General features: G+C 33.1%; 1 protein-coding gene across 3 annotated transcripts in view; it reads right to left on the reverse strand.

Moving 5' to 3' along the window:
• Nucleotides 1-22,154, reverse strand: part of CSMD3 (CUB and Sushi multiple domains 3) — a 1,164,849-nt gene that overhangs the window by 168,099 nt on the left and 974,596 nt on the right. For 2 of the 3 annotated variants that reach the window (XM_053559349.1, XM_053559348.1), the window contains 3 exons: nt 5,786-5,899; nt 5,199-5,294; nt 3,416-3,619 (listed from right to left, as the gene is read on the reverse strand). In XM_053559349.1, the coding sequence (XP_053415324.1) occupies nt 3,416-3,619; nt 5,199-5,294; nt 5,786-5,899 (414 nt within the window). The remainder of the gene's footprint in view (nt 1-3,415; nt 3,620-5,198; nt 5,295-5,785; nt 5,900-22,154) is intronic. The other variant, XM_053559351.1, reaches the window with a different exon arrangement.

Raw genomic sequence — 22,154 nt, forward strand, 5'->3', positions numbered from 1 at the left:
ATAGGTATAAGGTAATACGTCTTTTCATGTAAGCTTTCTGTATACAGAATAATAATTTCTGTATGTAATCTTGGCAGGAAATACACGTCATCTCCCACAGTTTTTTGTCTCTGGATATGGACTTTGAAATTCTCCTAGTCCATTCAGGAAGCTACGTCTATAACAAAATACCACAGACTGGGTGGCCTATAAACAACAGAAATTTATTTCTCACAGTTTTGGAGGCTGCAAAGTCTGAGATCAAGGCCCTGGCAGATTTGCTGTCTGCTCAGAGCCTTTGTCCTGGTTCTTAGGCAGCCATCTTCTTACTTCCTGATAGAAAGGGTGACAACGTCTCTAGGTCACTTTCAACAGGACTTTTACAGCCCTGTTAGTCATCTTTGAAAAGTCCTACTTCCTAATACCATCAATTGACTGTAAATTTCAACAGATAAATTTTTAGGGAACACAAACTTTTAGGATCTTAAAGAAACTCACCTCAATTCGATCTTACGGTAAAAGCCTAAGATATTTATCCAAGAACTAAACTAACCCTTATGCTGAGAACTTAATAAAATTCCCAGCTATGATGACTTGATTTAGTTTTATATGATTCTTTACAACTTTTTGCCCATGTCATCACTGTTTTTACAGCAGATGACAATCTTGACAAAATTTCCTAATACATATGAGACTAAGTAAAGATGAGTACTCTTTTTAGGTGCTTTCTATTTTATAGCCTTGATATTTTCTAGCAATACCTTTATAAACAAACCAAAAGTGATACAAAAACTATGTACATAATAACTACAGGAATGAGGCAGAAACAATGACTGAGTCGATATTTATGGAAGAATATTTAAAAATCTATTGTGAATATGAAGAGATTTATTATTATTATTATTATGTACCAGTCTTCAATTATTAAACTGATTTAAAGCACTATCATTTCCAATTTATGCATATTGCATGACTAATTTTGGCATAGACATGTAGAAATATTTCTTTCAGTTCATGATTCCTTTAGTTTAGAATAGTTTATTTATTACTATTATATAAGAGAACAAAGGCAAATATATATTATAGTTCAAAAGGAAAACACTATCTGTTTTGTCTTTATGAGAGTATGATTACCCAAGGGAAAGATTTGTGTTCTATGAATCCTAGATTTATGCACAAAACAGGAGGAACATCAAGTCCAATTGATTTATTTCCTATACTTGATAATTGTCAAAAATATATTTTAAGAGGGTCAGAAATTTCACATGGTAAGTTTCATGTAGAAATGTAACCAGGAAAGAAATAGCTTATAAGTTGGAACATAAAGAAAAGAGGTACTTTATCAATTAGTTTGGGGTTTGAAGTTCGAAAATCTTATTTTAAATCCACTCCTTCTCGTACTATGCTATGCCACTGTAGAAAGATGTATTTCACCTTTCTAGGACTATTTATCTGTGCATTCCAAGAGTAACTTCTCCATAGGTTTGCTTGAGAATTAAATTAAATATGTATTTAAATTACTTAGTATGGAATGGGGCTGTCTTAGACTCTTTAGGCCACTATTACAAAGTATCATAGACTGAGTAATTTATAAACAACGGAATTGTATTTCTGACAGTTCTAGATGTTGGGAAGTTTAAGATTGAGGTGTTGAAAGATTTGATGTCTCATGAAGGGTCACTTAATGTTTTCTCACACAATAGAAGGCTAAACAAGCTCCCCTGGGTCTCTTTGATCAGGGCAATAATCTCATTCATGAAAGTGGAGCCCTCAAAACCTAATCATCTCCCCAAGGCCACATCTTAATGCCAAAACATGGGGGATTAGGTTTCATCATAAGAATTGTCCATCAACCCTAAGGCGGTTGTCCCCTTTCATCAATTCTTATGATGAACCCTAAGGGGCAGGGGGCATAAACACTCAGACAACAGCACTGACACCAAGTGGGATTATGTAAGTGAGAAACATACATCAGAAATTAAGGTTATTTAGCCAAAATAGAAGAAAATTGAACTGTCACTTAACAATCTCCAGTCTTTTAAGTTATTTATTTGGAGGTGATCTTTCAACAAATAATAGAATAATAAAAGAATAGTTCACATTGCATTTGTTGCAGTGGGAAGAATTAAAATATTTGTTGTAAGAAAAAAGTGCCCTGTGAATTATGCAAAATACATCTTGTTGTAGTGGAGTGAGGATATCAAATTTTTTGAGAAATGAGATGAACACCCTTTCATTTGTGACAGCCCCAGTTAACAGTATTACCCCAGTGCAATCATTCATAATGTCCAGAGTTACATGGACATTATATTCTGTCTAGTAACAGTAGATATGTCCTATACAAATTAAACACCCTAGGAATGTATGTCAACAGATTTTACCTTTACTCCCTCCTCCCTAAAAATGAACATTGTACCTTTTATATCATTTTACAATATAAGATATAGTTTACTCTAATGAACTATGAGCTAAGATTATGTGAACAAATGTAGTTTTAAAAGTTAAAAATAAAAACTATTCGCACATATAATATTTAAGGTATTAAAAATGCACTTTTAAGAAGTTGTTTTATATATTTAAAAATGTGTACTTTACATAGCTGTATCCAAACACTCACGTCGTCCCTATGTAGAGCAGAAAGTTGAAATTATTGGAAAAAAACAAAATCTTTTATTTTAAAAAATCGTATTCAAATTATAGACTAATATAATTTTAAAGAGAAGGAACCCAACACATTAAGAATATTTCTCACCCTGACGCTATGTCTTTGAATTTAACACTACACAATTTTTAAAAGTAATAATTTCTAGCTATTGTCTTGGAATAAAGAAGAGAGCAAGTTCCACACGTTTTATACATCGTCTCTGTGTGGGGAACACCATAAAAAACAAGAGTCATTGTGATTATCCTGAAATGTGGTAAGATTCTAAACTGCTAAAGACCCTTAACTTTGGACAGCATATATTCTACTTCCAATGAAAATTAGATATAGGATTGCAAAAAGATACTTTGAAACAATGAGATTTTGGGCTAATCCTATGCGTTCTAGTTATTCAAAGTGTTACAACCTATATTTGTAAAAGACAGAAAAATTTCTTATTTTACATATATATAAAACTAATAGAGTAAAAGAAAAATTAATATTAACTAACACATATTTTCTAATTCTTTTAATGACATCTGCATAAATAAATAAATGAGGCTGTATTCAGCTAAGCAGACATAAGTTTTTTCACCCATTTTATCATTAAGACAATTACAAATCTCCACTTGATTTTCATAATTTTTATAATTAAATACAGCATATCTAATAATTACATAAAATTAGTGTATAATTAGATGCACTAATTAAAAATTTAAAAATTGAAAGATGTAAGGTAACTAATTTTTATGTAAAATATGTACAATCACAGAGAATACAAATTTATATACTCACCAATACAGGTGGGTAAGGAGTCATTCCACTGGGCCAATGAATTGGGCACTGTATCACACCTAATTGCTATGGATCCATAGAGAATATATCCTGGATTACATTCAAAAAGAACCAATGAACCAACTGCAAATTCATTGCCAATTCTTCTTCCAAATCTTGGCTCAGGTACAGAACTGCATTGCGTAGAACTTGTTCTAGGAACAGCTGTGTAGAAATAATTATTTATTTTAATTTCATATTTGGTAGACAAACACAGATTCCAAAATGTAAATACTTAAACAAATTACAAAGAAGTCTTCACTTTTCGTTAGAACTTGAACTAACAATTTGAATGTATTTCTAAAAGTTTAAAATTTTGTACAGAATAAACTACACATTAAAATCAATATTGGCTGTCAAGACATTTTACTAGAAAATTTTTAGGTTTAGTCATTTAAACAACACTAACTATGCTTTTCTGTCTATATTTTGCTTTATCAAATTCTTAATTTAGCAAAGTAAATTTGGATATTATAATTTATGAGATAAAAAACTGGAAGATTTTTTTTCTTGTTATGTTTGGAATAACAAGTTAAGAAGTACATGTCAGACTTCATGAAATGATTTCATAATTATTTTTCAGTATTTGGTTCTTAATTAAAACAGATTTAAAAAAAATCAAACACAACACTATTAATTTCATAACATGTTTACAAAACTTAATTTGCAAAACATGTTTGTTATTGAAGATAACCACAGTCAGGCTAAGCAGAATATAAGTCAGACAGATTAACAACAATAAAAGTTTTTACTTTAATCATCACACAATGTGAAATTTGAAATTGCTATTAGATTTTATAGGTATGTACTTTGTGCCTTTTTATTTTTTGGTTCAGGAAAATAGAATGATAACAGGATGTTTTTTCTTTTTAAAACACATAACAAATGTGAATAAAGAGATTGACACTAGCCCCCCAAAAAGATATGATGAATTCCAAACAGATTCATCTCTTTTATGTGACTTGAGATATATAACTACATGGTGATAGTGCCTTTTAAAATCCACAATACCACATATTATTTGTGGGGGTAAGTACTACTAAAAATAAAACAGTATCGTATATTATTCAACTGATAAATGGGATAAGAAAGTTGAGTAAGAATATCACATCATGAATGTTAGGAAATTTCCTAGAAATAAAGTTGAAGATATATTTAAAAGCTGCTACATGATCAGACATAATTCAGAGAAAATATTTTAAATGATGTTTCTTGATTTAGTTTAAAAACAACATCGAAAATCATCTATAAAAGGTGAGAAAAAAAGGTGTAAACAAACTTACAATTGTACAAAATCCCTAATAAATGTGAAGAAAGTTTCAATTCTCTTGGGAGAATGAAGACTCTAATTTTGGAATGAAGTAATGATTTCCTTGGCATGCCTGAGTACATCAGCAGAGAAACTTGTACATTTTTAACTTAGAGTGCTAGACTATGAGAAAATAAAAATGCAGAGAGTGAAGAATTGTCCGGAAAAAAAAAAAAAAACAAAAAACCCCAGATGTTTTGAAAACAATATGTTGGAAGGAAGGAAAATCAGACATTTGAATTGAGAATGATGATGGAAGTAACAGGTATTTTTTTTACTTTGGTCAAAGTGGTAATATCTAAGTGAGGAGGGAGTAAAACTACTTTAAAAAACCTTTCATCTCTCCAATATGAGAGTTATCATCAAATAACTCTGAATACAGCATGAAAATTGATATCATTCCTTAGTGTGTTTCTAGACTACAGGGTCACTTACCTTGATAAACAAAGTGAAATCCCTTAGCTGTTATTGGTCCAACTGAAGTAAATCGAATTGTGATCTGATTACCTGAACTCAGTGGAAGTGATTCTCCTACTCAACAAAACAAACACTAAGATATCATAAATAATTTTCATTCAGTAAACCTAACAAATTATATTATCTTATACTGTCATTTGAAAATATCAATCTATGTTCTACTAAATTACTTTAAAATATCCTACTGCTAACAATATACTTTCTTTGGGTTCAATTGCAACCTTGTTACCAGAAGGCTTTAATTATATTTTGATACATATGGCCTTAGCCTTCAAAGAATCCTTAAATATGTTATATTACATTAAATACCACAGTCTATGTGATTCAGTATTATATTTACTTGATTACGATCTCAGAAAATAGTTGTTTATATTTTTGCAACCTTCTGATTTACTGTTCATTGTGTTTCTATTTTTTAAAAAAGATTCTATTTTCAGTTTACTTTATTTTTAAAATGGTGACATAAAACTCAGCCTCCACTATCATACTAATCAAAGTCAGTCTATAATCAATATCTGATGCATGGCAGTTCTAGTAAAGGATACCTGAATGGGATCCTGAGAGGGAAGATAACAGAGAAGATTGCTGAGTTGGCCCATCAAACACCTCAACAACATCGTGGAGTGATGTCTGGAAAAATACAAACTGGCCAAACACCACTGATCAACAGGAGCCAGGAGAAGCAAACCAATCACCAACCATCCAAAAACGAAAACAAAAAACAAAAAAAATAGAAAGAGGAGGAGAGAGAGAACAAAGTATTACAATATAATAGTCATTTTTTTCTACCATTTAAAAAAGGATAGGTGCCAATTGGTTGATATTCTTTACGCATATATTTGGGTCATTAAAGAAGTAACCATGACCTCAAAGTGATATAATTTTAAGCAGACTATTTTTTTAAATAAATGGGTCTAGCATTTAATTTAGATAGAAAGCTTAAGGTTGATGATTAATACTTTATAGTAACTACATTGGATTTTCCCGATAGTAGTTTTATTCTTTTCACTTTGTGACTCTCTTCTCTTTTTCTAATTTTTTTCTCCTCTTTTTTTTTTTTTTTTTTTTGGTTTTTTGGCCAGGGCTGGGTTTGAACCCGCCACCTCCGGCATATGGGACAGGCGCCCTACTCCTTGAGCCATAGGCGCCACCTTTTTTCTCCTCTTTTAGATGAGATAAACAAAATTTTAATTCAGGGGATTTGCTTTTAGATTGTCTTAAAAATATTCCATTTTGAGTAGTAGTTTCACTAGAAAAATATCAGAAAGATTTTTTCAGATACAGCATTTAATGCACATTATAAGTTTAAAATGATTCCTAAACATTTTTGCTAATCTTCTGCCAAAGTAAAGAAATATTATTTATGACTCCTTAGCAATTGAGTTATTACAAAACTTTATAAAATGATTACTTTTTATGGTGATGACAGTTCTGAAGTACTTAGCAAGAGAGCTTTAAAAGCGCCTTTTTCACTACATTTTTTACTTATTCCTTAATTATACCATCTACTTACATAAAGAATCTACCAAAACTATAACTTCAGAGAAAGAACTTGTTCCAGAGCAAAAATCAGCTTGTTTAGTATTTTCTTTTTTTTAAAAGGAAATGAGTGACAACAATTACCTTCAAAATATTTTATTGAGTAGAAATATTCTGGAGTTTAAAATAATAATGTAAAAGCAAAATTACTTTTATAAATTCAAAATGACATTTCTTTAAATTACATATTGCATGCTAAGTTAAAACTTCTGATTCACATGTCACACCTAAATTCAAGGTATGGACATCCTCTTTTGGTTCCTATAAAAATGGACTAGTTAGTTCAGTTGGAAGGTGCTGCATTTTGCTAATGAAAGAAAGCGTACAGAAAAGACTACAAACAACCCTACACTTATTTTTTTTAGCCTATGAAAATAAGCTGGTGATCTCAGTCCAGTTCTTTGTGGAGTAAATGAAAATGAACACACTAGTCAACACAGTATCATTATTGCAAACAATTTCTGAACCTTGCAGTTCTAGAATTTGTCAATAATCCTCCTCAAAATATTGACAACAAAATTGTTTCCAGCAAAACCAGATACATGAAGTAAATTATTTGAATGGTTTACAAGTCATATGCAAAAAAATTGAATTCAGACTTTTTTAAAAAAATCCCAAATTTGCTCCACCAATCCTAAGCTATTTTTATAATAATAAAAAAAATTAGAAAGGGTTTTGTTTTCTGTTATTACATTTGATTAGATTGGTGCTTGGCTGATCTACTTTGAATTGTGTATTTAAAAGTTTCTATTTATTCCTATACTAGATAATAAAAAGAAAGATAAATAAATAAAGAAAGAAATAATAAGTTCCTTTTACAATGCAGAGTGCCATTGTCTTGCTAAGTGGCAAAAAAAAAAAAAAAAAAGAAAGAAAACAGAAAAAAAAGAAAAATCAGTCTAATCAAAGGAACTTTGCTACACAGACCACACTGAACAACAGGCTCTTGGCAGACAATTCATTCTTTAATCTTTGTAAGAAGTCATTAGGAAAAATTAAAACTCAACAATCTTTAACTCTTTCTGCCTAAATATCTTAAGTATTTCATTAGACAACATGTCCAATTTTCAAGAAAACTACTACCTTTATAAATATCTATGTAGTAAAACAACCAAAATACACAGTTATCCAAAAGCTTTGTGTAAGAAAAAAAAAAAAGTAAACACCCAAAGCTTTCTCTTTTTTTCTTGTCTTTAGGTCTCTTCTTAAACCCAGAACTTTGTGTCGTCTGTAAATTGAACATGTTGAAACTATAACTGTTGATAATACAGCTATTAACACAATATTTTTGCATCATGTTAAGTTAATAGGGCACACTCTTTTGAGTGTTGGAATTTGTGTTTGTAATTTGTTGTAGTTTTTAACTCGATTGGGAGAGTTGAGAACGGTAAGAGGAAAGGGAACACAATGTTGAATCTTGCCTTATTTAGCAATGAACAAACTGCTTTTCTTTCCTTTTTTGTTTTGTTTTGTTTTGCAGTTTTTGGCCGGGGCTGGGTTTGAACACACCACCTCCGGCATAGGCATATGGGGCCAGCACCCTACTCCTTTGAGCCATAGGCGCCGCCCAAGCTGCTTTTCTTTAATTGCAATTCAACTTGCATTCCTATGGGCAACTGAAATTTTGAATTTAAAATAACTTTTATTAGAAAATGTTAACTCTGGGAGGATAGTAAATCATTATACTAAAGACAGATTTTAAAGTACATGTTTATAAGTTATTTTGTAGCATGAAGTATCATGAACATTTGCATAGTAATCTGATTTTTTATATGCTACAGTATTAACTTTTGTCTCGTAAACTAATTTATGTTGTAATCCTGAATCAAATTTCCCCTTTTCAGTTAAAAGTCTTAATAATTAAATGGTAACCCTCCGGTTTACTTTACCAATCTGTCTGTAAATGCCTTAATTTAATTAGTAATTTTTTTTTAGGTTCGGATAGCAGTAGGTCTTCTGCTTCCAGAACATTCTGAATAGCTAGAGTCACCCTTTGTCTTGCTGAAACAGATGCAGAGAATATTTGTAGGAGATTTTAAAGTGGAGCAAAAAATCATTGGTTGTTGTTTTATGGCAAACAAGTTGCCTAGCAAACCTGGGTCACTTGTGTTAGGGAGCTGTGATGTAATGCGAGGGATTATTGTTCAGGGAACAGAACTATTCTATATCTATCTGTAAATTCATTTTAGCATTCCTGGTATCTATCTATCTATTCATCTTTCTAATTTATCTATTGACCATTTATTGTTTGGTTATTTGAATTTTCTTTCAAGCTACTGTAACATGTTATTGGGTTTCTCATTATTTAATTGATATTTAAATAAAATTTTTGATACACGTATGGTTCATATTTGTATGATCATTATAATTATGCCCTCTTTTAAACAATTGTCTTTTAATACCAGTATGGATGCTCATGTCTCAACCTAATGACTGGACCATCCCTTTATTTCTAGAACTACAATCAATCCCTGAAATCTGGGTTTATTATGCCTTTTAGAATGGCAAGCTCTCTCATCACTTAAAATCACTTTAAGGGATTTTTTTTTTGGCCGGGGCTGGGCCTGAACCCACCACCTCCGGCATATGGGACCGGCGCCCTACTCCTTGAATCACAGGCGCCACCCACTTTAAGGGATTTTTTTTTAATCTTCCTTAAGCATAATAGATGTTAAAGATGATGTTTTCCACCCTTTAATTAAAAAAATCAGATTTTATAATTTTAAATATATTATAGCAATCTAGAAAAAGAATAGTAAATAAATAACATAAAAATAAACGTGTAAAATATTCCTATAAATACTATGCAAATAATCTATTTTTCATGTCTGAGACTACTTGTGATCTTATTTTTCAAACATTTACTTTACAATAGAATTTATTAATTCTGCCAATATTAGTTGATTCTATTCTATGATGTACCAGGAATTTGGTTAAATTCTGGCGTTAATAAGGTTTGTCATGAATGTAGCCAGTGTCCTTGCTCTTAGGCCCTATTACTACTATTTCTGTTCATTGAGGGGGTAAAAGGTACATGTTAAATTAGGCAATCAAATTAATTGCTAAACAACAAGACACTTTGTGTACATCTTTCCATGCAGATTATTGCTATACTAATAATTTAAATCCATTCTTCAAAGAAAATCCTTTACAAACACCTGCGACAGTCTCAGACTATATATATATTTAAATATATATTAAATATATATTTATTTAATCTACACCTAAAAAATAGATTTTAAAATATCACTGACAAAGTCTGCTTCAATCACTTAGAGGAAACCTCCAATAAATAATATTGCTAGAATATTATTATCTGTCTACTCATTTCACGTTCTATCTATCCTTTGGGTGGAAGAGAATAATATAATTATCGGCTTCTCGTTTGAGCTAAGAAAAAGGGAGCTGGGTGAAAGAGCATTCTCCTTTTGTGTTTGTTTACTATCTCCACCCTAAGGCCCTCTATTACAAGGTCAGTGAAACCCCATCAAAAAGAAATAGTTCCACACAGAAAGGAGTCTTGGCAAAAACAAAAAAATGTTTTACGTTCCTATTAGATCTCAGCTTGATTTTAGATGTGTCTGCTAATCCTTTGCTAAATCCATACATTCTATTGTCTGCTAGGGTTTATTTTGATGACTATATTAGGAACTCAGCTGGTTTACCACTTTGTTAAAAATTTTGTAAGAAACCACCTCTGTTTTGCTTTGCTTGCATTTTATTCACCAACACAGCACAGATGAAAATGCACGTGTGCACCCACACTACTTAACAGAACAGAAATAAAGAAGGTTCAAATCCAAGCCATGTTTAGAACTGTACTTGCTTATGCGAGAAAGCATAAAAAATTACTGGTGGTGACATAAGCTATCAAAAGGTTTGGATAGTTTGGCATGAATTTTGCCTTACACTTTCACCTTATGTAACTATTTTGAGACAAATTTTTAGAAATTTTCAGGCATATAGTAAGATTTCCCTTTTATAGACTGAAACTGGACCCACACCTCTCCCCACTCACAAAAATTGATTCAAGATGGATAAAGGACTTAAATTTAAGGCATGAAACAATAAAAATCCTCCAAGAAAGCATAGGAAAAACACTGGAAGATATTGGCCTGGGGAAAGACTTCATGAAGAAGACTGCCATGGCAATTGCAACAACAACAAAAATAAACAAATGGGACTTCATTAAACTGAAAAGCTTCTGTACAGCTAAGGAGACAATAACCAAAGCAAAGAGACAACTACACAATGGGAAAGGATATTTGCGTATTTTCAATCAGACAAAAGCTTGATAACTAGGATCTATAGAGAACTCAAATTAATCCATATGAAAAAAGCCAACAATCCCATATATCAATGGGCAAGAGACATGAATAGAACTTTCTCTAAAGATGACAGACGAATGGCTAACAAACACATGAAAAAATGTTCATCATCTCTATATATTAGAGAAATGCAAATCAAAACAACCCTGAGATATCATCTAACCCCAGTGAGAATGGCCCACATCACAAAATCTCAAAACTGCAGATGCTGGTGTGGATGTGGAGAGAAGCGAACACTTTTACACTGCTGGTGGGACTGCAAACTAGTACAACCTTTCTGGAAGGAATTATGGAGAACTCTCAAAGCACTCAAGCTAGACCTCCCATTTGATCCTGCAATCCCATTACTGGGCATCTACCCAGAAGGAAAAAAATCCTTTTATCATAAGGACACTTGTACTAAACTGTTTATTGCAGCTCAATTTACAATCGGCAAAATGTGGAAACAGCCTAAATGCCCACCAACCCAGGAATGGATTAACAAGCTGTGGTATATGTATACCATGGAATACTATTCAGCCATTAAAAAAATGGAGACTTTACATCCTTCGTATTAACCTGGATGGAAGTGGAAGACATTATTCTTAGTAAAGCATCACAAGAATGGAGAAGCATGAATCCTATGTACTCAATTTTGATATGAGGACAATTAATGACAATTAAGTTTATGGGAGGGGAAGCAGAAAGAGGGATGGAGGGAGGGGGGTGGGGTCTTGGTGTGTGTCACACTTTATGGGGGCATAAAGAGACATGATTGCAAGAGGGACTTTACCTAACAATTGCAATCAGTGTAACCTGGCTTATTGTACCCTCAATGAAGCCCCAACAGTAAAAAAAAAAAAAAGAAAGAAAAAAAAAAGATTTCCCTTTTATTTATTTTTTAGAAATAAGTCTTACTCTATCACCCAGGCTAAAGTGCAGTGACATGATCAATCATACTTCATTGAAAGCTCAAACTCTTGGGCTCAAATGATTCTCTTGCCTCAGCCTCTCAAGTAGCTGAGACAATAGGTATGCTTCGTCATGCCCAGCTAACTTTTTACTTTTTGTAGATTCAGTGTCTCTCTATGTTGCCTAGGCAGGCGATTGAGTTCCCAGCCTCAAATGATCCTCCTGTCTCAGCCTACTAAAGCACTAGGATTACAGGCATGAGCCACTGTGCCCAACCACGGCCTCCCTTTAAATCAGTAACATGTACAAGGCAGAACTCTTTGCTGTCTAAATTGTAAACGTTGTCCTATGAGAGGACTTACTGTGTAAATAATTATGAGGTTGCATTCTGGCATCATTATTCCACTTGGATATCTTATGATTTTATAGGCTTTCTCTTTTAAAGACGATTACAAAGTATTCACTTAAAACTTCAATTTTATGGAAAAATATAAATAAAACTTTAGTATTATGAAAATTTACTCTCACAAGCATCAGAAAGACAGAACTTTTAAAATAAGTACCAAATGAAATTAATGTGATATTTATTCTTAAAATGCCATCTAGTACTGGAAAAGTTATTGTAGAAGTTGCATTAACTTGTACATAGGTTTAATATCCTTAATCTGAAAATGCAAAATTCGAAATGCTTCAAAATCCAAAATTTGAGTGCTGACATCATGTCATAAGTGGAAAATTCCACACCTGATGTCCTGTGATAGGCAGCATGTACTAATAAAATGTATGAAAGTACCTTCAAGGCTCAACACCTGTATCTCAGTGGCTAGGTCACCAGCCACATACACCACAGCTGGCAGGTTTGAACCCAGTCTGGACCTGCCAAACAACAATGACAATTACAACCCCCAAATAGCCGGACATTGTGGCAGATGCCTGTAGTCTCAGCTACTCTGGAGGCTGAGGAAAGAAAATGACTTAAGCCCAAGAGTTTGAGGTTGCTATGAGCTGTGATACCCAGCACTCTACCGAGGCAACATGATGAGACTCTGTCTCAGGAAAAGAAAAAAAAAAAAGTACCTTCAAGATATGTGTGTAACTCATTACATATACATATGCAAATATCAAAAATTTGAAACAATAAGAAATCCAAAACACTTCTGGTCCCAAGATTTTCAAATAAGGGAAATACTCAGTTGTAATTATAAGCAAGACTTTTATCAATTGTTCAGAAACTTTTCCATTTTCTACATATCAGTTAGATTTCATACAGTCATTGTTATTATTATAGTACAGAGTAGTAAAGTACTAATTCACAATCAGGTGCTTTATACTAATATAGCATTTTAAAATCTCTATGTGAAAGCTACACTCCAGCACGGATGCTGGGGGCATCCTGCTCTACAGCAAAAAATAGAAGTGATAGGTTAGCAACTCAGCAAGTATACTAAAATCATTTCCAGCTCTGAAAATACATATACTAACATCTTAATATGTATTGTTACTTTATAATAATTAGGACATAAATATCTTATTAAAAAATCCATGGATCTGACTAGGATGCCCAGTTATTTCAGTAATTTTGTAGTTCTTGGAATCTAGGTCTCATTTGAACTCAAAAAGGTAAATGGAGTCCTATTTGATCTTCCTGTTAGCAATTTCTCCTTGATATTCCTGTCAATCCATAAATGAAGTTTTCTGACTAAATCCACAATATCCACTTTCAGGCTTCCCTAAAGCTGGTCATCTCTCAGAATTTTGCCAACTTGCCTACTGTCAAAATTTCAAAGCTGCCTATTTGACATATTTTAAATGTATAGACATTGCAGAAACCATCTTCTGGCAAATATAGTTCAATTTTCTTTAATTGTTCCAGAAGCAAATATCTATTCAACTGCAATCCAGCAGCTTATCTGCAATTTGGCAGTTGTAACATTTCCCAGCAGCTGAGAATTAATTTGGTGTTTAAAAGCAATGAAATCAAGAAAAACATAATAAGCAATTCCATTGCATGTTTAAAAGAATTAAGACAGGAACACAGAATAAAAAGTTTAAAGTGTTAGAGTATTTTATTAACACTTTTATTTTGAACTCGCTTTCAATTTGGATAAGTATGTTTCTTTAACCGTCTCTAAGATTATTTTTCTACACATTTAGTAGAAAATGTTTGCCAAATTCCAACTAGGTCAGACAGATTTAGGTCAGGAAAATATTCTTGTATGGACTATAATTTAAATTAGTGAGATTATTTTACTATGAAAAATTTCCAACATATATCAAATACACAGAATAATGAAGTAAACACCCATGAACCCATCACCCAGGTTAAGCACTTAGCAACGTTTTGCCAATCTTAATTCATTTGTCCTTCCCTATCCTCCTTGTAACCCTGACCTTGGAATATGTTAAAGCATTTTTCCATAAGCACTTCAGAATTTATCTCTAACAGATAAGGAGTTTAAAAAATTAATCGTAATGTAATCGCCAGATCTAACAAAAGAAACAATTTGTTTGTTTCATCTAATTGCCATTTTTTATTCTCATATCCTTGATTTTATCCAAAGAGTCTTTTTTAATTTGATCAAATTAGAACCCAAAGTCCATTTCATTTCGTTTGTGTTACTAAAGTAACTTTAAAACAATGTATAACACCTCAACCCCCATCTTATTTTTAAGGTCAAATATTTATGAAAAAAAAAAAAAATGAGTCTGTTGAAGGCCCGGAGACTGAAATAGGATTAACTCAATGATCAAAATTTTTTTATCATCTAGTTTTTGGTGAGAGTTAATTTTATGACATTACTGTAAGTGAGTACTCTGCTTGGAGGCTACCTTTAGAGAAGAGAAAATTGCTACGTGTATATGGTTCTTGGCCCCCGTAACTCCTTGTTCAAATAGAGAAGCTCTATTTCTCTCTATTTGTAAGACTTTGGCAAACAATTTAGCATTAAGTGTAGATGCAAGTTCTTGCTTAAACTGAACTCTTAGCTCCTCTCTGTGTCCTGACTCCTACCCGTGCCCCACCTTTTCTGCAGGTACAGCAGAGGAACCCTTTAACTCCCAAAGCTTCACTGTCTACCAGGCGGCGCCTGTAGCTCAAGGAGTAGGGCGCCGGTCCCATATGCCAGAGGTGGCGCGTTCAAACCCAGCCCCGGCCAAAAACCACAAAAAAAAAAAGTCCAAAGCTTCACTGTCTAAGGGCTCTTCACTTGACAAAATGCACAGACATGTTAGGATGACATGTGGAGGGGTACATCACAGGGCAACATTGTCAACTTAAAAAAAAAAAAGAACAGAAAAACTGAGGGGACATCAGTAATCATCTCTTGAGCTTGGGTTCTAGCTTTACCGTGTTGAGAGCCATGTTTGCATATTTTTATAATGAAAGGAATTACGAGGTTACTTATTTTATTATAGATTTAATTCTACCCTGACCAGAGACCATTAGAAATATCCTATTAAAGTTAGACAATTTGAATTGGCTGCTGCTAGAAATTGAGAAAATGTGTTATTTGGTACATTCACTTCTTTTCTTTTCTTTTTTTGTTTTTTTGAGAGAGTCTCACTTTGTTGCCCTATGTAGAGTGCCATAGCTCATAGCAACCTCAAACTCTTGGGCTCAAGCGATTCTCTTGCCTCAGTCTCCCAAGTAGCTGGGACTACTGGTGCCGGCCACAATGCCCAGCTATTGTTTTAGAGATGGAGTCTTGCTCTTGCTCAGGGTGGTCTCAAACCTGTGAGTTCAGTCTATCCACCCGCCTCGGCCTCCCAGAGTGTTAGGATTACAGAGTGAGCCACTGTGCCCGGCATTATCTAAATAATTAAAAAATGTTTTTAAAAGGTATTGCTTAGAATACTAACTAGTAACCATTCACTAAACCCTTACTATAATTAATGGACTATGCAAAGTTCTTTATACCTATCAGCCAGGTTGTTCTTCAAAATAAACCTTTGTAGTAGGCACTATCAGCTCCATTTTACAGAAAAAAAAAAAAACCCTAAAACTTATGTAATTTATGGAAACTACCCCAAACTTAATAAGCTAGCATGGAAAAGAGCCGAGATTTGAATTCATAGGATATGATCTTAATTGAGCCTGGTCTCAGAGCAGCCTGGGGTTTTCTATGATAAAAATCTGAACTAAAAGGAAAGAGCAAATTACTTTTGGAGATTTTGTTGGAAATTATAGTAATATATTTTATAAAATATTTATAAATGCATTCATCCTAAATGATCAAATTATTATTTAGTCATTATCAATAATAAAGGAGTGAATTTCCGTTATCTTGAAATACTCATATCATTGACATAAAGTGTATCCTCAATAAACAAGGTGATAAATATTCTGTAGGCTATTAGCACTTTTAAGATGAGATTTTAAAATTTAGAGAAGTAACTTTTTTTTTTTTTTTGTAGAGACAGAGTTTCACTTTATGGCCCTCGGTAGAGTGCCATGGCATCACACAGCTCACAGCAACCTCCAGCTCCTGGGCTTAAGCGATTCTCTTGCCTCAGCCTCCCGAGTAGCTGGGACTACAGGCGCCCGCCACAACACCCGGCTATTTTTTTGTTGCAGTTCGGCCAGGGCTGGGTTTGAACCCGCCACCCTCGGTATATGGGGCCGGCGCCTTACTGACTGAGCCACAGGTGCCGCCCTAAGTAACTTTTATTTTTACAATTATTGCCTCAAAAGTGTTATTCTCAAAGAGCCTGGCATTTATAGTCTCACAAATCCGGATTTGACTAGCTTTGTCACTTACGAGTTGTATGACTTTGGATAAGCTACTCACTTTCCTGAATCTTTTCTGCAATACCCACTCTTTAAATGTTAACCTGTAAAGCATCCCTCCTAGACGGTACATCATATACAAAATACCGGTCACACATACACGTACTATTGCTGTGATCTATCCTTTCTCTGAAAAGTTTATTCTCCAGAGAGTATATACAAACATAATGGAGCATGGAGATATTGAAACAACAGAATATATATTGTTCAAGAAACACATTGAATTGCAGTAGTGGACAAATAATCGTATTTATTGTTTTACTTCCCCAAGAGACTTTTTTCAATAGTTGTATTTTTTGTGTTCAGAAACAGTCTTAAAACTGTATTGTCTATAAACATAAAAATAAGAAAATAATTACGCTGATCTACAAAGGGCTACTGTTTAATTACCACATACAACTAAAGTAACATAACTCACCATTGCTGTTTTAACATCAAGGCCACCACTGTTGTCATCGTCAACATTGACTTTTGGCAATACCATTGTCACCAACATTATCAAAAAGCACCAAAATATTCATCTATAATTTTATTTCATATATGCATATATTTATTAAATTATCACTTACGACATCCCAAAACACTAATGGCTGAAAAATTTAGAAATGGAAATCCTCGATTTCATAAACATTGCTACATTTCAGCTTTTCCCCTTTTTTTTTTTTAATTTCAGATTAATGCGAGGGTACAAACAAGGTACAGTATTTGTATTTTTTGGAAGAGTCTCCGTTGTAGTTTGTCCAGCACCCAGAAGATGTGTCATGCACCCAGAAGATGTGCTATACTCCCTACCTTGTGCCCAGTAAGTGAGCACATTCATGCCTCTCCCTCCTCCTCTCTCTCCCTTTCTTTCTCTCCCCATCTTGAATTGAATTGAGTTTTTCTCTTATGTGGGCATGTATTACATCAAATGCTGGCTTCATATTAGTATTGAGTTCACTGGATACTTGCTTTTCCATTCTTGTGATACTTTACAAAAAAGAATGTGTTTCAACTCAATCCAGGTTAATACAAAAGATATAAAGTCTCCATCTTTTTTACAGCTGAATAGTATTCCATGATATACATATACCACAGTTTATTAATCCATTCCTGAGTTGATGGGCATTTAGGTCGTTTCCACATTTCGGTGATTATAAATTTAGCTGAATAAATAATCTAGTGAAAAAAATCCTTATGTAAAACTGACTTTTTTTCCCCTGTTAATGGAATTGTGGATTAAATGGAAGGTCTATTTTGAGTTCTTTGAAGATCTTCCATACTTCTTTCCAAAGAGGCCACATTAATTTGCAGTCCCACCAACGGTGTAAAAGTGTTCCCTTCTCTCCACATCCATGCCAGCATATGCAGCTTTGGGACTTAGTGATATGGACTGTTCTCACTGGGGTTAGGTGAGGTGACATCTCAGAGTGGTTTTTGATATGCATTTCTCTGATGATTAGGGACAATGAGCATTTTTTCAAAAGTTTGTTAGCCATTCATCTGTCTTCTTCAGAGAAAGCTCAGTTCATGTCTCTTGCCCAATGACAGATGGGATTGTTTGCTTTTTTGTTGTTAATTTGAGTTCTCTGTAGATTCTAGTTATCAACCCTTTGTAAGATTCATAGTATACAAATATCTTTTCCTATTCTAAAGGCTGTTTGCTTTACTTATTGTGCCTTTAGCTGTGCAGAAGCTTTTCAGCTTAATTAAGTCCCAATTGTTTATTTTTGTTGTGATTGCCACTAAAACCCGACATTTTTTAGAGTCTTTCCTATGTTTTTGTCTTGGATTTTTATTGCTTCATGCCTTAGATTTAGATCTTTTATGCATCTTCAGTCATTTCAGTTTTTCACATAAAAATACTTTTGACTAAAGAAGTCATTTAGGTTACAGATAGGACTGACAAAAAATTAAGACTTTTTTACTTTGCACATGTAATCTTAGATTAGTATTACTAATTGATAAGCAATGAGTCTATTGATATTTGAGTCTTCATTTCTTGACCTAAAACCTTTACACACACACACACACACACACACAAACACACACACAAACACACATTAATTTAATCATTTGTAAGAAAATTGATAGACACATTATGTTAAGGCATAGTATAGTTTATCTACTGTCAAGCAGGTGAACATCTTTGGTCCTTGTACTGCTCTGTGATGAGGAATTCAAGCTCCTTTGGTTAATTAGACATGCCAGAAGTTGTGAAATATAGAATCATTCTGTATTACTTACTAAGCTATAATTTCCAATGAAAATTGGAAATGTAAAATTTCATTTTACATTATAAAGAAGTTTTTTGCTCATACGTGCAAATTGTATTCATAGAATACTACAAAGCACTTAGCTTTTAAAAGAAAAATGGGTGGAAAATGTGTATTGGATTGTCTTCAAGGTGAAAATGGTTGAAAATTATTTTTTTTTGTATCTGATGTAAAGCAGCTGAATAGCATCACCTCCACTCCTCCATTTTACTTGGCGGGGCAGTTAACTGTTCAAAACCCACATCAACTCAAATAGTAGAAAAAATGATTTTAAAATATGAACAGAAAAAAATAAACTCATTGATTTTAATGTATTTCTAGTTCTTACCTATAAAAAAGGTAAGAAGAATTAAGAAGTTTAAGTAAATATTTAAAAATTAATTTAAACACAGACTTTCATTATGACTATCAGGTTAAAGTCCTATCAAAATGTAATTTAAATATCAGTCATCCGGTTTACAAAGTCTAGTAACTCACCTCAAAACACAAATAGACTGCTTTTTAAAAAAATGAATGAGATCTTATTCTTAAAGGAACTTAATTTATTGACTCCTATTAGAGATCAAGGATAAGATATGTAATTCCCCCAAATTATTCAGTTTTCCCAAGTATGTCTGAACTGGATGCAAATTACCATTAGAGAATTTTTTTTTTTTTTTTTTTTTTTTGAGAGAGAGTCTCATTCTATCACCCTGTGTAGAGTGGTGTGGCATCATCATAGCTGACAGCAATCTCAAACTCTCAGGCTCAAGAGTTCCTCTTGCCTCCCAAGTAGCTGAGATTATAGGTGCCTGTAACAATGATCAGCTAATTTTCTCCTATTTTTAGTAGAGACAGTTTCACTTTTGCTCAGTCTGGTCTTGAACTCCTGAGCTCAAGCATACCACCCACTTCAGCCTTCAAGAGTGCTAGAATTACAGGCGTGAGCTGTCACAACCAGCCCACCCACACTTCTATTTCATCTTCTCTTTTATTTAATAGGAGCTTGGTCACTACAATGTTTCTTAATTTCTGAAAAAGTAATTAAATTTTATTCCTAAGTTATTAGTTGCTTGAGATTCTTTATAGTTAAATGATGCTGGACTCCACTCATTAATAAAAGAAGCTACATGTAAAAGCAATTGTTGTTATTCCAAAATAAATAAGAGACCCTGAAAACCATTGTGAAATGGACACAGTTTGAAAAGCATATCTATTAGAAATCTTGCACTAAATTCTATTTTTATACTTTTTACTTTTTTCTATATTCAGAGATAATAGGTATCCAGTGTATTATGTTACACATTACTTTATTTTTTTCTTTTTGACACAGACTCTTGCTATCTTAATGGCTGGAATGCTACAGTCATGATCACAACTTATTCCTTGAACTCCTGGGCCTAAGACTAACAGGAGCACCTGTCATCATGCATGGCTAATTTTTTTTTTTTTTTAAATATAGGTATGAAGTCTCACTATGTTTTCCTGACTGGTCGCAAACTCCTGGGCTCAAGTGATTCTCCTTCCTCTGCCTCCCAAGTGCTGGAATTACATGCTTACGTCATCCTGCCCTGCTCAATTTATTACACTCTGGCTTCAAATTGTAAATAATATTCTGACTTCAAATTATGAATTACAAAATTTCTTCCAGGTTAATTTAGACTTAATTTTTGGATTAGGTCTATTTAAGTCACTGAATTTATGAACAATTAAAGTCAGTGGAGAGTAAAAAAGAGCCGTGAACACAAATCCCAGGGAGCCCACTGTCACTCTTACAGGGTTGTATTTGCTGAAGTTGAGTCTGAGGAGTTTGATGTGTAGTTTCAGATTTTACTTATGATAACTTCAGTAGTAGATATTATTACACCCATTTTGAGAAGGAGAATATAGACTCCAAGCCGCTACAAACTACCCCAAGAAAGATTTATGAGCTAAAATTCATATTCAGTGTATCTTAAATTAATACCACCCATTTCTAAGCATTATGTAGATAATGCCATATCAAGCACATAATGAAATCTTTTTTTTTGGATGAAATCTTTTTTTTAACATTACTTCCCTCATATGGTAAAATTGTTCTCATGAATAATCACAAAATGAATAATTATGACCAGAAAATATTAAAAAAATATTTTATTAAACTATATATGCATGTATAACAGTAATAAAAATTTAAAAAGAAAACATATATAATAGTACCAAAAAGCAAGGAAGTAATACTTTAATTATGTAAATGCAACTTTTTTAAATGGGGAAAATTACTGAAGTTTGGATTTTATTCTACTCTTTTAAATTTTCAGCAGATATAAAAAAATATGCTTAAGGGAAAATAAGCCAAGTTCTTACAATCATTCTTACAATCACTGTTCTAACTAAATGCTGTTTAAATATAGGAATATACAGTAAAAAAGGTTGGAAATATGAGCCAAGTGAACTAGGATAATTTCAAATTATTAAAAATTTACTCCAAAAATTATAGTTTAGCTTAGTTCTACTGTGTTAGGGCAATAAATAAACAAATAAAATAAAATACCATTGGTGAAGTGTACGTGTGTATGTATGTGTGGACGTGTTATGCAGGGGTGGTAGTGAAAACATTTTAAAAACTTAAGAAGCACTTTTGGATAGTTTCTAGTGATCATAAATCTATCGTATTTTTGTGAAACAAATTATTTTGCATCAATGCAACTAAATTTAAAAATGTCATATTAGACTTTTTCATTTTATTAGATGAAAAAGCTGAAACAACTGAAGTATTCCATTTAGTAAAGAGTTATCTGGTCACTCTGTGACCTTTCTTCGTATACCCTCGTGAACCCAGACTTCTCAGGTTGATGCTCCCACTAGCACCTCTTAACATTGTGATATTCTCCCCTATTTCCCTGACTTTGCCAATGCTACACTCTGGATGTCTTAGCTAACATCTAACCATCTTTGAACTAGGTCTGGTAAGCTTTGACTAGCACTCCCACTCCCTATCCCTAGTGAATTTATCAAATTGAGCGCTGCACAAATACACATTCATTATAGCCCCTGCTTATCCAGGTTACCCAACTTACTATACTATTTTGAATTTCTGATTTAAATATCTTTTCTCTCTAGTACTTGAGATTGTGTGTAGATTTCAGTACCTTCC

This window comes from Nycticebus coucang, chromosome 13, assembly GCF_027406575.1.
Source record: "Nycticebus coucang isolate mNycCou1 chromosome 13, mNycCou1.pri, whole genome shotgun sequence".
Taxonomy (NCBI): domain Eukaryota; kingdom Metazoa; phylum Chordata; class Mammalia; order Primates; family Lorisidae; genus Nycticebus; species Nycticebus coucang.